The 14695-nt window shown below is 48.3% G+C and overlaps 1 protein-coding gene across 5 annotated transcripts in view; it reads right to left on the reverse strand.

Moving 5' to 3' along the window:
* Positions 1-14695, reverse strand: part of Cacna1c (calcium voltage-gated channel subunit alpha1 C) — a 483983-nt gene that overhangs the window by 46341 nt on the left and 422947 nt on the right. For 3 of the 5 annotated variants that reach the window (XM_060384021.1, XM_060384019.1, XM_060384017.1), the window contains one exon: positions 3914-3997. In XM_060384021.1, coding sequence (XP_060240004.1) covers positions 3914-3997 — 84 coding nt within the window. Of the gene's footprint in view, positions 1-3222; positions 3307-3913; positions 3998-14695 lie in introns of all 5 variants that reach the window. The other 2 variants (XM_060384018.1, XM_060384016.1) reach the window with 1 other exon arrangement.

A 14695-nucleotide genomic window follows, 5' to 3' on the forward strand; every position in this document is an offset into this window, starting at 1 on the left:
TGGGAGGAGGCTATCAGAATGTCCACGGACAACCATGGGACCTTTCTAGAAGGTTTGATTTCATACCCCTGCCCTAGAGAAGAAGCCAGGCTCCACAAGAGTGGAGTAACAGCACACATGGACCCCACAGGGCTCACAAAGGAAGAACGGGGCTGATTTGGACAAGGTGAGCTACTCGGGAGCAGAGCAGAGGCCTGGGTCTGAGGGAGCCTTACAAGGCAGAGTGGAGGCCTTGGAGGGGCGCTTGGAGACAGTATCCTGCAGCTGTTAGGAGGACACCGTTCTGAATCTTCAGAATTCAAATTTAGGATAAAGAGGGATGGAAACAGCAAGTGGCTCTGAAGATAACAGTCCCCACCCGTTCATGCCAGGTGCCCCTGATCAGCCCTCTCTGAACCCCCTTGTCCTTATTCTCTGTACCTACTTATTCTCTGTAGCCTCCTTGCTAGAATGCAAACCCTCAAATGTAGGGCCTTTTGGACACAGATATATCCCAGGGGACCGAAGAAGGGTCTACCCACAGAAGGAGACTGTGAGCATGCAGAGATGAGGGGGTTCTGGCTCCCCAGAATAGATGAAATGTACATTTCCTGCGAGGGAGGGGCACTCACCTGGGAAAGCCAAGAAAGAAAGGTAGATGGATTTAAACATGAAAAATACATGTAAGGACTTGACAGTGAATAAGAGACTTGGTGAGAGGGCAATAGCCATGTCCCAGAGAAGCCTGAGGTGCTGGCTTACAGGTAAATAGCCATCATGGATAGCTTCTGGATAAAACATGTGTGTGGGAGTCTGTGCCTGTGATGATAGTATGTGTGAAGAGAAATCTGGGAAGGCCTGGGGCAGGATGTAGGGATGCAGAGCTCCTGGATTTTCCTATGGGACCCTACAAAAATTCTGGCACTGGCCTTGTAGCAGCTCATCACCTAAAGGCAGATCCATGTGAGTAGGGTGTTCTTTCTTATCTTGCTGCTGCCCTACTGGCTGTTGTCCCACTGGCTGCTGACAGCATGCGTGGCCACAGGCCTGCCAAACTCGTCATGTGGTTGTTGATGGCTTGCACTTCCTCTGATGGCTGCACCTGCTGGTCACCTCCCCAAGTCTAAATAACAGCAGCTGAGGAAAGGGACATTCTTGGTGCGTGCGTGCTATAAGTTACGGGCATGCCAAGGAAATGGTCTAGTTAGAGGCAGGGGCTTTGAGAGGAGGTGATTTGCTTGGGTGCTGTAGTTTTTTTACTTCCTAGATCTTTGCAGTTGACACTGGGCTTTTGGATAGGCACTGTTACGTGAGCACACATTTTACATAGAAAACTGTATACAGAAATAGAGATGTCATGGTGGGATGACAGCTGTAAAAGAACCACAGAGGAACGCCTAGGACTGCAATGCCACCATGGGAAGCAGCCTGCTGTCCTTCCCCGTGTTTTCCCACTGTGAAGATCTCTGCGCTGATCTCTGCATGAGCCTGCGCTACTGCCTACAGACAGGTGGCAGAGCGTCTGCCTCGTCTTTCCTTTCGCTGCTCTCCCTGCAGGACCCTCAGGGCAGCGCAGTGCATGGCACAGGCACTAAGTGTAGAGTCTGGCCTTTAACTTCGAGACTTAAGTAACAGCAGTAATATAACTTAGGGTCCACACAGACTGCATGCTAGGAATCTACCCAGAAAGGAGGTTAGTGGCCGTTGTGGAAGACTGCCTTTGTTATTAACTAACTAATTGGAAGGAGTCAAGCCTAAGGGTTTCTATGCATGTGTATGGGTGCACACAGTCACCCACGCACCCACACCCATACACCCATACTGACACGAAGACACACTTAAGGTCTCAGAGACAGAGGGGCAGTTGAGGCTGGAGCTGTAGGATAAGCAAGGGAATATGCAAAAGGCAAGGGGTCAAAAGAAGGGATGTATGGAGAATGTAAAATCCTCCTTCCTAAGTCCGTGGCTACACAGAGGAGAATCAAATAAGCAAGAGAACATGTCAGTTCAAAGTCTTAGGAACGAGCCAGGCTGCGTGGAGTGGGTGGGATGTGTGGAGGGCAGAAAGGGGACCCCAGATGTCTAAGATCAAATCCCAGAATTGGGTCCTCTGTGTTCTTATTCAGTGGTTCTGTCCATCAAAGGTTTATGCAAACATTTTCAAGTCTCTCATGGAAAAATAATGACAAAAACTAAACAATACATGTTAAGGACTGACTGCAAGAGGACTTGCTTATAGATAAAGAGAGGATACTTAAACATGCCAGTAACAAGAAGACATGTGCAAGAACTGTATAGAAGGAGGCAGCTCTGGGGAGGAGAGGGTGACATGGCTGTGACTGTGGGCCCTGCCTGAGGCCTGTGAGCCAGGGGCAGGTTAGGAAGGGCAAGGGGAGGGCAGGTGGGTGCACAGTCCACTCTCTACGGTGAGTTCACATGGGTATGAGGCTCTTACACGGATCCTGTTTCTATGGCATGGGAAGACAGAATCCACCCGACAAGGCCCTCAGCAAATCACCTGGCTACCAGGCTCTTCACTGTTTCTAGAGAAGGGAGGACACACAGATCCCGAATATGTCCCGTACATTTCTCTCTCAAAGTGTCCAGCATGGGCTACTGATGTCTAGTCAAAGCAGACACCGTCTGTTCAATGTGAAGACAATCAGGTAGTTCTCGGGAGAGAGGAGGCCATGGCTGACAACACAGGCGAATTCCTAGCCTCAGCTCTGGGTTTTGTTTTGAGAGCACACCGATTTAGGAGGTAATAGGGATAGAAAACCAACAGGGGAAGAGGTGGTGTCTGGGGATGAAGTTTTGGGTTAGAAAAGGTCTGGGCCCCAACTCCAGTGGTTTTCCAGAAGTTGTAAAGAACCCTACATTTTCTCACTCCATAATTCACATAGCTGCACCCTCCTATACAGTGTGAGTCATGCCAGGCTGATTATAAAGGGAGAGAGAAAAAAGATGCAGCAACCAACACTTAAAAAGGAAGTCTTAGTGCGTTCCAAAGATAAAAAAAAAAAAAAAAAAAATTAAAAAGAAATCTCCAAACAAAGCAACAAGGAAAAAAAAAAAAACAACAAACATTTGAACCAATTTAAACAGATTAAAAAAAAATAAAACAAAGAATAAGGAGGTGGGGCACAGGAAGTAAAAAAATGAAAGACAAAAAATAAAGCGGGGAGAAACAAACGGATGTTAGAGCAGGCGGGGTGAGCTGGGTCACAGACGCCATGTACTTACGTGTACCTCGGTGATTGCTATATCAACAATGCTACCCACAACAATCAAGGCGTCAAATGTATTCCATGCATCACAGAAATAGTGCTGCATGGGGCGGGAAAGCCAGGAAAGAGAGAAGGGGACAAACCAACAAAGGAGGAGAAAACAAAAACAAAGGGAGGAGGGGAAAATGAAAAAAAAAAAAAAGAGGCATGAAAGAAAGGAGAGAAGAGAAAAAAAATGAGAAAAGAAAGAGGTTACGTGGGTATATTAGATACTCTTACCGCTCTACAGTTGTGGCGGCTCAAACCTGAGCAACCTGGTTTTCGCAGGATGGAGAGGCCTGACAAAAGCTAGGTTAGTTCCGAGGTGGGTGGGCGACAGACAGCCACCCGGAAGGAAGGCAGCCAGTGCTGGCCCGACCAATGTGCAGCCTGTTCCCTCCGCTCAGCTCTGCGCCCTTGGGCCCAGCGTAGCCAGGACAAGTGGGAAAAAAAGGAGAACAGATTTCTGCTTTTTTTCCCCCACAAGACGACGGCAGGTTCAATAAAAAGCATGACTGGAGGTGGGTAAAAAAAAAAAAAAAAATCAGAAATTAAAAAAAAAAAATAAAAAGAGGTAAACGAAGAGTGAGTGAGAGAGAAAGAGAAAGTGGAAGAGGCGGAAGTGGTGGAAGGACTAGGGTCCTCGGGGAGGGCAGAGTGATACTCACATTAGTTTCACTGAGAATGACATCAATTATGCTCCCAATCACGATGAGGAAGTCAAAAACATTCCAGGGATCACTAAAGTAACCCTACATGAGGGAGGGGCAGGCAGGATGGGGATTAAAAAGGAATATTAGACAGACAAGAACAGAGCAACATCACCATTAGAATCACTGTCCTGGCACTTGAGTGTGGTTGGGAGTTCCAAACGTCAGCGTCTGGCCAGAAGCCTGGAGCCTGGGTTGGGTTAGGAGTAACGGGGTATTCAGGTCAGCCTTCCTGACCTCCCTTTCATGGTTCACATGGTCCACATCTTCTCCGCCTCCTCCGCAGAGGACCCTTCTACTTCCTCAGGAGAGAAGCAGCCAAGGGTTTAGGGAGTGTGAATGAGACACAGTGGCATAGGGCGTGGCTGGACTCTACTCTTTATGTGTCATCTCCTATGGTATGGTATGGTATGGTATAGTCTATCATGTATGGTACATTATATATAAGCATATACTATATGACCTATACCCTCAGTTTTCTCTCTTAGAAGGACCTATCAGGAGGGAGAGAAGTCAGGGGCTGGTGCCTTTTGGTTGATTGGACTGGAATCAAAGCTCAGAGATAACCAAAAGACCGAACCACTCAAGCAGTGTCCACAGTAGGCTGGACTCTGCGTAGGTGGAATCAGGGTTAGCCTCTTTCCTGTACAGGATGTGGCCATACATCTCAGGGCAAGCCTGCCTTGCAAAGGCTTTCCTAACAGGATAGAAGTATCTCTGGGTCTCGGAAGCCTCTCTCGACAGTATCCTCAGTGCTGTCTCTTAAGTACCGTGCCAGGCTCCTTGATATAAAGTCTCAGGAAGATGAAAATGCTGCTAAAGTGAGGGGCGTTCTCATCGACTTCCCTGGGCACAGGTGTGGGGAGGTGGGAATGGTTGGTGGGCAGGGCTACTGCCTTCTTAGAAAGGGGATAAAGGCAGCAGAGGCTTGGAGAGGAGAGGGAAAGACTAGGGTCCCAACTTTACTACTGTTGCCTGGGTTTCATCGACTTTCCACTTACTCAGAAAAGGAAAGGGATGAGAATCAACAGATGACCTCCTGAAGTACTTTTGAAGTATGTGGACAACTCTGTGGCCAGATGTCCAGAATGCCCTGAGGGCTGGGGACTGCTGGGTAGGCAGCTGCCTTACACAGAGCAGGTGGCATTTTCAGGTTCTGAGAGGTGAGGCAACTTAAAGGGCCATGTCTCAGAGCATAGAGCCACAGCCTGGGGACTCCCCAAGAGCAGTACAGTCACACAGCCCTTGGTGGAAGGAGAGCTGTCTTCTTTAACGATGACATTTGCTCCTTTTGTTTTCCAGGGAAAGCTCTCACCGGTGTCTGGAGTTTGGCAAGAGGCTTTGGGAGCTGGGAGAGTGCTCAAGGAGCAACTTGGCTCTTTGCTTTCTCAAAGGCTGCCAGCCCTCTTTTGCACTTTTTACGCACAGGAGCCGAGCCTATGCTGTACCATCCTCCTGGCTCTGTCCAGCTCCCTAAGTAGCCTGGCTTCCCAGCCATCTCCTTCTAGAGTAAACTACATGACAGGCTGCCCTGGGGCTATTATTCTTAGAAGAGGAGGTCAGGCCACAAGGGAAGAGGACTGTAAGTTCCCAGGCATTTCTGCCCAAAGAAAATCAACGTTGTCCCAGGAGGCTTTGGGCAGCCAGACTGGGGCGGAGGCTGTTCAGGTTACAGGTCAGACTAGGGTCAGCCTGGGCCAGGGTTCTATTGCTGGTTCCCTGGAGCAATGCCCTGGGTATTGAGAGAAGGCAGGGACTTAGCTCTTCCAGTTACATCTCATGCTCTAAGCAGAAACAAACAAACAAAACCAAACAGTTTTTAATATACCACTCAGGGTAGAAAGGGAGGGGGGTGGGGAGTAGGAGTGAATCTCCCAAATGTACCCTACATATGTGTGTGCTTTAGAAACGGGATCTTGGAAAATGCTGGGGACTATCTATAAACGTGAGCTGTTTGTTCGGGAGGAGAGCTATTCGGAAGGAAAATTGAAGAGAGGTCAAAGAAGAGAAGGGAGAGAAACAGGACCAAACGTGAGGCCGCAGGATGTTCAGCGCCAACCTAGAAAACGTGGTGAGCAAACGTTAGTGGGGTACGCAGCATGGAACAGGAGGAAAAGGAGGGCGGGGGGGGGGGGTGTCTCAGAAGTCACACAAGGAAGGGGAGAGCTGGGATCTCTGTCCACCGAAGACCTGAAACAGATCAGTAAATGGGCGGTGGTCCGCAACGCCTCTGAGGGAGGAGAGAGAAGGAAGAAAGCAAAAAGCAGGCTACATGGCCAAAAGCAGCTACACACCGTTAGTCTGCTAGCACGCAGCAGGGGAAGGGGCTGAGATTTAAAGGGACTCTGTCAACCTCCAGCTGTGCATCTCCGCTTGCCAATTCTCTTGGACTTATTTTTTTTCTTAGGTGCAAGAGAAAGAAATGATCCTCAGCCGTCACCCAACCCTGGCCATAGCTGCACCACTGGACTGGCTAGGCCTGTTTGGGATCAATCATGCCTCCTGTTCCAGACTGTGTCGCTGGAGCTTTTGATAGACTTTGCCCTCTGGCAAATTACCTCGTGGAAACCACTGGGTACAGAAACCAACTACTTCCCTTGTTGCCAAAGGCTCCGGTAGACCGAGTCCTGGCAGACACATGCACATCTGGAGCGCAGAGGGGTCAGAGCAACTCCGAGGCTGGACAGTCCCTTTAAGAGGCAGCTTTCACCCTGACCCATTGACCCATATTCCCATCCCTCTTCCCCTTGGCCCATTAGTTCTGGACCTTGAGGATGGCTTCAGATCCAGCTTCCAAATCTCTATTCCTCCCCTCCCCTTTTTTCATTCTTCCCATTCTTTCAAGAACCATCACCGGAAGCAAAGCCCACCAATTTGGTAATGAATAGGTTGTCCAAGGGAGACACCTGGCCAAGTCCTTATATGAGATAGAGCCTCAAAGAGTATTTCTTCTATAAGCTCTGGCGTGAGTCAGGTCTTTTCTTTCATATGCACGCATACCTATTTTTTTTTTTTTCCATGAGCAATGGGGCTTGGGAGTAAAACAGAGAGGAAGGTGGTGGACTCAAACTTCTTCTCTTATAAGGTCAGTTTGACTAAGACTAGCTTAGAGTGGCCACCAATCTTTTCACTGGTGAGTGGGTTCCCTATAGTGGGAAAATAGAGGCTATTGTGCTGGCTGTCTTAGAAATGGCAAACCAAACCTCTGACTGCCCAACCCCTCAGAGCCAGGGAAGGTGGTGCTTGCAGAAAAGATGGTGCGTGTATGGCTAGAAGCTTTCTCTTGCCACCTGAAACATCCCACATGCAGAGTGGACTCCCCTTTCGAATTGCCAGCATCTTGTGATGAGATTAGACTAGGGGGCCTCCCCTCTGGCCTAGCCAGGGAAGGTTGGTCGTGGCATCCATTGCCAGAGTCTGATCATCGATGTTTAACCTCTTCTCACTAGGCGAAGTAATGGACAGACAATTAACGTCTGCTTCAGAAAAGAATCTTTGGGAAGGAAAAATGACTACAAAGGCTCCATGCTATCTATTTCACATGCACAGGGATTTTGTATTTTCTTCTCTTTTGGGTCAGCTCTACCTCGATTCAGAGATGTCATGAGAGTCCTACTGTGTTGACAGAGGCAATGGTCCTGACAGTGTGGCCTCTGGAGACAGTGGGTTTCAATCCTATCCTGCCACTTGCTAACCGGGCAACTCTCTGTCAGTGTCTTATTACCATGACAATGTACATGTGGGAATCAGTGAGAGAGAAAGTTGATTTTTGGCTCATGGTTTTGGTTCATGGCATTGTTTCTGCTGCTTTGGGTCTCTGGTGAGACAGCGCACAGTGGGTGAATAGGTCTGACCATCTCATGGTGGCCAAGCAAAGGAAAACACTTCAAAGACACTCCTCTAAGGACCCAACTTCCTCCTACTGGGGCCCTACTTCGAAACGTCCAACTGCATCTCAATAGAGTCAAGATCCAAACAATAGCATCAGGAGTGGGCAAATCACTTACACTCTCTGCATCTGTTTTCCTATGTAGAGAATGGGGCTGACCATAGTCTTAAGCTAAGGTTTACAAGATACCATACACACAGGGGACTTAGACCCGCACGTAAACTGGGGGAACTCTAAATTTGTATTAGCTATGGTCATCATTAGCTAGATATAACTTGCCTGCCTCACTGCAAAGTAGCACTCACAGGCCCATGTGAGTGCCCATGTGGGGCTGAGCAAAGGGAAAATCAGAAGTAGGCATCTAGAAGCAAAATATGCAGACTGGGAGTGAAGAAGCCGAAGGTTCTTGGGCTTGCCAAGGCCCTTTCTGCTCACCATCTGGTCACTAGTCTTGAGATGCTCTTGGTTCAGTGGTTCAGTCAGGCAGGCACTGTCAACATTGTGACAGAGTGCAGGCTGTCATGGCTTCATGTTATTAGGCTCAAGTTCATATAGATAGTTCACTGCCAGCTTCTTAGAAAGCAACTGTTCAAGCCAGGGTAGACGTGGTCTTCCCTGGGCTTGAAGGCTTGTGGAGAACAGTGCTGGGCTACCAGGTGGGATGGCTTCCATCTCTGATACAGAGAGTAAGATCACTGTGGGAGAGGTTAGGGTACACCCCCTCCAATACAGAACTCTGTGTTCTGTTTCCCCTCTGCCCAGACCGGAAGCCTCCTCTGTCAGAGGAGCACAACTCTCACAACAGATCATAGGAAGCCACAAAAACCTCTGTATGCATTTTCATTGGTACACCAGGGTTATGTTACTCATTCACGGGTATTTTAAGGTTAAAAAGTATGTCCTTTCTATTATTTGCTATTATTTTTTTTTCCATTCTGTGTTCCTTCCTGTCTACCTTCATCATCTACCTTATATGGGTTTGGCAAAGCCAAGCAAAGAAACGATGAGGAAGCCAGGACCTTCCTGGTACCTGATATGGAAGGAGATACACTTTCAGTCTATTCTGAGGCACTGGTCCAGGGCTGTTCCTTCCCAGGCCACAGTGCATAGGGGAAGCTATGGGAGATCTGAGCTGGGGCTAGATGTGAGACTGCTGACACAGAGAGGCAAAAAGCTAAAACAAAACCATAAAAGACAAACAAAAACACAGGTGAGGGAAGACTCGATGCCATAGAATGGAGATGACAAAAATATTTAGCAAACACCGAAATTATGTGAAAAGCAAGAGATGGAGATGGTGTTGGCGAAAAAGGCCACAGGAAAGGGGAGACAGTGCAGAATTGAGGAGACATAAAATACACAGATGGTAGGAAATAGGAATACTGAGAAGAGGGAAAGGATGAGAAAGAAAGAAAGAAAAAAAAGAAAGGAGGAAGAGAGAGAGAGAGAGAGAGAAAAAGAGATAATAAAGAAGAGATGCTGAATCCAGACAGAAACAGCAGTGGCTGTGGCAAAGCCTCATTGGGTCTGTGAAGGGCTGATCTTACGGAATATCACGGAATCAATGGTTAACTGACACCAAGCAGAGATAATATAAATCGTATTACATTAGGGTGCCACTTAGATATAACTAATCATGGAGATTAGTGGCGCCTAATGGAGAAGGCATAACAGAGCACACAGCTGCTCATGGCCTACCGTCTGCGAGGCAGTGAGGATTTCTGCCTTCCCATCAGGCTCATCCTGTGGTGTGCTAATTCAGAAGCTCTGGACAGCTTCCCACACAGAAAGCTGGTTACTGCAGGACAGTTGGCAAGAGCAGGCCAGGGCTGGGTCCTTGCCCTGAAGAAGCCCTTCCTAGGACAGTGATGGGGTACCTCCAGGATGGCTGGAGGAATACATAGACCTGGGAATGTGTGCTTTTCATAGACACCTGATCTGGAGTTGCATCGGAAAAAATTGAAGGCATTAATTCATTTATCTCATCACACATGATGGGGGCTACCACGAACCCAAACCGTTAAAGGCTGGAGTCCACGGAGCTGAAACTAACCCACTGGAACAGATGGAACTGGGGACTATGGGCTAAGCTCCTTTGGGGGTGGGGCGGGACTCGGGAGCTATTTCTGCCCTAGTTGCACGAGAGTGGGCTGGAGGATCCCTTTGCTGCTTCTCCCCACTCATGCTGGAATAAATAAACAGATTTATGCAAAAGACTCCTCTCAGATGAGGGTGCTGAAGGCTGTACCCCTGGAGGGAGGCACAGTGAAGAACTTCAGGTTCAAGCGCACCCTCCAGCCCGTGAACGAGAGGATCCGGCAGCAATCGGAGTGGGTCCAACAAGCCCTAGCGGGCTGCCCTTCCCAAAGGGGAAACAGCTTGGTCCTGCCGCAGCTCTCTAAACAGTGCGATGGCACAGGCTCTGGGGAAGCCATCAAAACCCAGACAAGACCCCTCTGTCCTGCTTGGCGTCATCTTTTCCTGGCCCATCCTATCACCCCTCTGGTCCCAGGGCCTGACTTCAAAGGCACAATTCAATGGAGGTCATTAGATCCAGCCACCTGCAACCACCTTGGTAATAAGACACAAACGGCACGGTGGGATGGGCTGCTTTCACTCTCAAGAGACCAGTCTTGAGAGCAAGCTGTCTGACCTCTCTGTGCCTCGGCTTACTTACGTGGGACATGGCAATAAGTGCGCGTGCCTTTGCCGGCATGTGAAGTTTGCGCGGTGTCATGCATGGGGAGTAATGGGAAGTCTGGCTCTGAGAAGGCGCTCAAAGCTCATTGTTGCTGCCATTACTGCCTTGGTTCCTGGTGGCCCCTGTTTCACAGAAGGCTCTTCTTGCCCAAGAGGAGCTGGTCCTTGGCGGCCACGCAGCCAGGGCCACTGCTTTGCGTGGGTTGAATTCATGCCTCAGCACTCTATAGGCTTGGGAATCCCTCTTCTCATGCATTCAGTTTCTTTTCCAGCAGCAGGATGAGAGACAGGCAGCCACAGTGTACTTTCCCACTGGGCTTTTACACAGTGTGAATACGTTTCCACATTAAGTAATTAAATGTAATAGCTAATACCTCCCTTCCCACACGAAGGCTTTATGTAAGTCATGTAATTATTTTTTTATCATTCATGGTAAAAGCACCATGCCGGAAAGAAACCTGTCACAATGTTACAACAATATGCAAATCTCTGGGTACAGGAGCTGTGGCGAGGAGGCCCCTCCTGATGAGCCCATTTGTGCCCGTCTGCTGGGCACTGTGCACATCAGGTGTCCGTGGGCACACGACAAATAAACAATAATCAGGGGAAAGCCTCCTTACCAATCAGCTGCTAAACAGCAAGCAGGGGCTGGCTGTACACCCACAGGCCCCTGCGTTCCCCTAATGAGGCCAGGAGGCATGGAAGGGGTTGTGACATGTCGTGCCTAGTGCCTTCCTTCCTCCACTTTTCTGTTTCTATTCCTTTAAGTAGCACGTGTGGCGAGTCTGTGTGCCCCTGGGTTCCACTGGCAGCAAAGGACGCCGTGATTCTTAGTAGCCCAGGTGAGCAGACTTCAACTGAATTCAGTTAAGAGGCTGTACAAGTTCCACCTTGCTCTCTGTTACACGCATTGGCCTCCAGAGGGCACTGTGAACCCAAGGCAGAGCTGCAGAGAGGGTTCCAGAGGCAAAGCCAGTTTTCCAGATTTAGTGGGCAGGGGACAAGGACACCAAATACCCTGCTGTGAGGGGCAGCTGTGCCTTAAGTGTGTTGCAGCCACAGGACTCCCGAAAGACACGTGTGTAGGTACCACGCACAAATAAAACTGGCCCGTTGCAACTTTAGTTTTTATCTAAGGTTTTCAACTTCTGTAGGGAAGGCATCTCTTAACTATACACAACCTCTTTCTCTTATGGCTAAGAGATTATTAGACCTTATGACTAAGAGATCTTGTAGTTTTGACATTTTATGTCGAATGTCTGGGAATTAAAAAGGCATTACAGAATATTTATCGTGAAATGGGGGCTTGTAGGCCTAGAAGGGATTCAAGACCATTAGCCTAAAAAAGGATGGCTAAGTTTCTGTGCAAGCTTTAAAAGAAAATATTTTTACTTACTCCTGAAGTCGTTTAAATTGAACTTTCTAGGTCAACGTGGCTATGAAGAAAGACAGTTCTGGGTACCGCTCCCAGAGGGGGACTAGTGTGTGGGCTTGCACAGCTAGGGTCTCCTCAAGCAGGCTCTGGGCTCTCGGATCATCTGCCCCTTCTTCTCTGTAGCTGGCTTTACCCACAGAGCGTTTCAGCCTGAGACGAGGTGCTTCTTTCTGATCTCCTGTTTTGGCCAGCTCTTAGCCTCCACATCGTCTCCACCCACTTCCTTCTCTCCAGTGTCCCACCTGTTAGCTCACCACCCACACCTTCTCTGGGATGAGGAGACTCCAGGGCAGCTCTCTTGGAGCTTCCACTTAGGAGGGCTGTACGTAGTACTCACTCCTAAAATAGGTCTCCGGTCCAGACTGCCTGTTCCCGATTTTAATAGCTTTTTAAAAACCCAATACAACTCCAGATCCCCTTCAGGCTGGCCTTTCCCTGCTCTCCTCAATTTCAATGAATCCTTGCACCAGTCCAGTCCCTGAGGGACACACCGGAAAGCTCTGAGCCATCCTTCATTCCCTGTCTTCATCCTCACAGCTGATTCACCATCAGATGATATCAGCACGATGCTGACACCACACTCTAGTGCCGTGTTTCCAGCTGGCTCTGGCAGGCAGCTCGTCCTACTCCTTAGGCTACTCCTTACTAAGTAACCAACATGCTAGTTCCCAAGTCTCCTACTCAGTGCCCCAAAGGCTTCCCAGAAGACTACAGCCCCCCCACGGATGCCTCTAGCCATGGAGGGTATAGTGAGTATCAGGATTAGCAGTCCTACTTAGAACATCATGGAAGAAGAGAGGTTAAAAGCCTTCCATCATGAATACCCCTGGCATCTTAGACCTATTGTTCTGGGGACAATGTGCAGCCCTGGGTTTGTTGTTTTGTTGCATTTAGTGACAACATTATCACCCCCCCTCCCCCGCACTCAGTCCCTTTGCTAAGAGTGGAATGTCTTGCGGCTCCACCATGCTCCACCAGGCCCTGTGCTGCCCTCCGGTCAGGTCAGAGCTGCCAACGTAGGCAGAAACCTTGAATGTCAAGACTTATCCTAACAAGGCCCCTGGTCTGCTGTGTGGCTCCCGCTCTTCTGATTTTCTTGCTGGGGATAGGGTCCCTTTGGAATTGTAACTGCACATCTCTTAGGTTACTGTTTTTGTTTAACCATTGCTATAAAGGTTACATTTTCTATTTGTTATATTTGTTTTTTATACACTGGGCATTTTTTTCAGCGTTTATCGTAAGAGTCATCTTAATTTTTCTGTAATTATTGATATACCTCTGGTCACGATAGGCATATAATCTAACTAAAGAACCATTTAATCACACTTTAACCATCCCAACCAAACCTTTTCCCCAACTTGTACCTGCACACTCATGCAGGATCAAGGATCAAGGTTTCTTTAGCCTGTTTTCCCTACGTGTAAGGACAGAACTCCTTCGGCATTTAAGTCACCTCTCCTTTTCCTTATTTTACCTCTGCATCATCCAGGCTGTATTTGGAGGCAGAAGGTCTTCAAACTCGTTTATTTATATTAACATCTCATAGTTTTATGAATTTTTTGTGTGTGTGTGAACAAAGCATGGATTTATGGAGTTGAGCAGTCGGATTCAGGGCAGAGATTTTCTTGAGTAAACTCATTTTACACAGAGTAGTGAGGAAAACAGATGTGAACGAAAAAAGACCACCAGCTTCAATCAGCTGTAGAGAAAAATAGAAGCAAGAAGCACAGCCAAACTGATAGATCAACCCATCAGCCAATCAGATATGAGCAGGATATGGCAGGGACAATCTAATCAGGGACATCCCCAGATGCTATATTACTGGCCATGGGTAATGCCAATCGGATGTTAAGTGTCCATCAAAGGACCATGTGTTAAAAGCTTGGTCCCCAGAGTGGTGCTATTGGGGGAGGGTGTAACCTCCAGAAAATCATCTCCTTCTCAATAAACTAGTCGATTGTCTCTGGTCACCCATACTAATAGCCTTCACTCTTCTATTGTTGGGGTTTCCTTTGAGGAATTCCTAGAAGAGATCCCCTTGCCATTCTCTGGCTGTGTGAGATGGCCCTCTTGTGTACCTGGGGTGGGGGGGAACTCTCATATTTTATCCTGTCTCCTCATGCCAGAAAAATCAGATATCGAAGAAATAGAAAACCCAATTGGTTATGTCTTATGAACTGGTTTGCTCCTCCATCTGTTGGATATAGCAAATGTGTGTTTCTGGCCAAGGTCCCCGAAAGATGTCCCTGAGGGTGTCAATCTCACTGGGCTGCCCAGAGCAGGCGGCTTGGGCTTATGCTTATGTTAGTGAGACATAGTTCAGAAAGTCCACTGCAGGCTCTGGAGATCGCCTCAGACACAAGGAACACACGGGAGTCCAGTGTGGGGAGACTGAAGACTAAATATAGTAAACGTGATGACAACTTCCCGAGAGGTTGAAAAGTGAGGCTGAAGCCCTGCAATCCTGCTCTCCTGGCCTGGCTCAGGATGCTAGGTGTGACACTTCTATAGTCTCAGGCAGGGAACCTGGAATAGGGCGACATGTGGGTAGCAATGCCTGTGCAGAAGGTAGCCACAACAATTTGGTGGTCTTCTCCAGGCTAGGACACAATTTACCCCCTAATGGGTGTGAACTTGGAAAGAAACGTTATAGAGAGCATACTTCCTTCTTGAAGGCATGGAAACACCATTATCACCATCGCACCAAATGAGGTTT

Source organism: Meriones unguiculatus, chromosome 5, assembly GCF_030254825.1.
Source record: "Meriones unguiculatus strain TT.TT164.6M chromosome 5, Bangor_MerUng_6.1, whole genome shotgun sequence".
Taxonomy (NCBI): Eukaryota; Metazoa; Chordata; class Mammalia; order Rodentia; family Muridae; genus Meriones; species Meriones unguiculatus.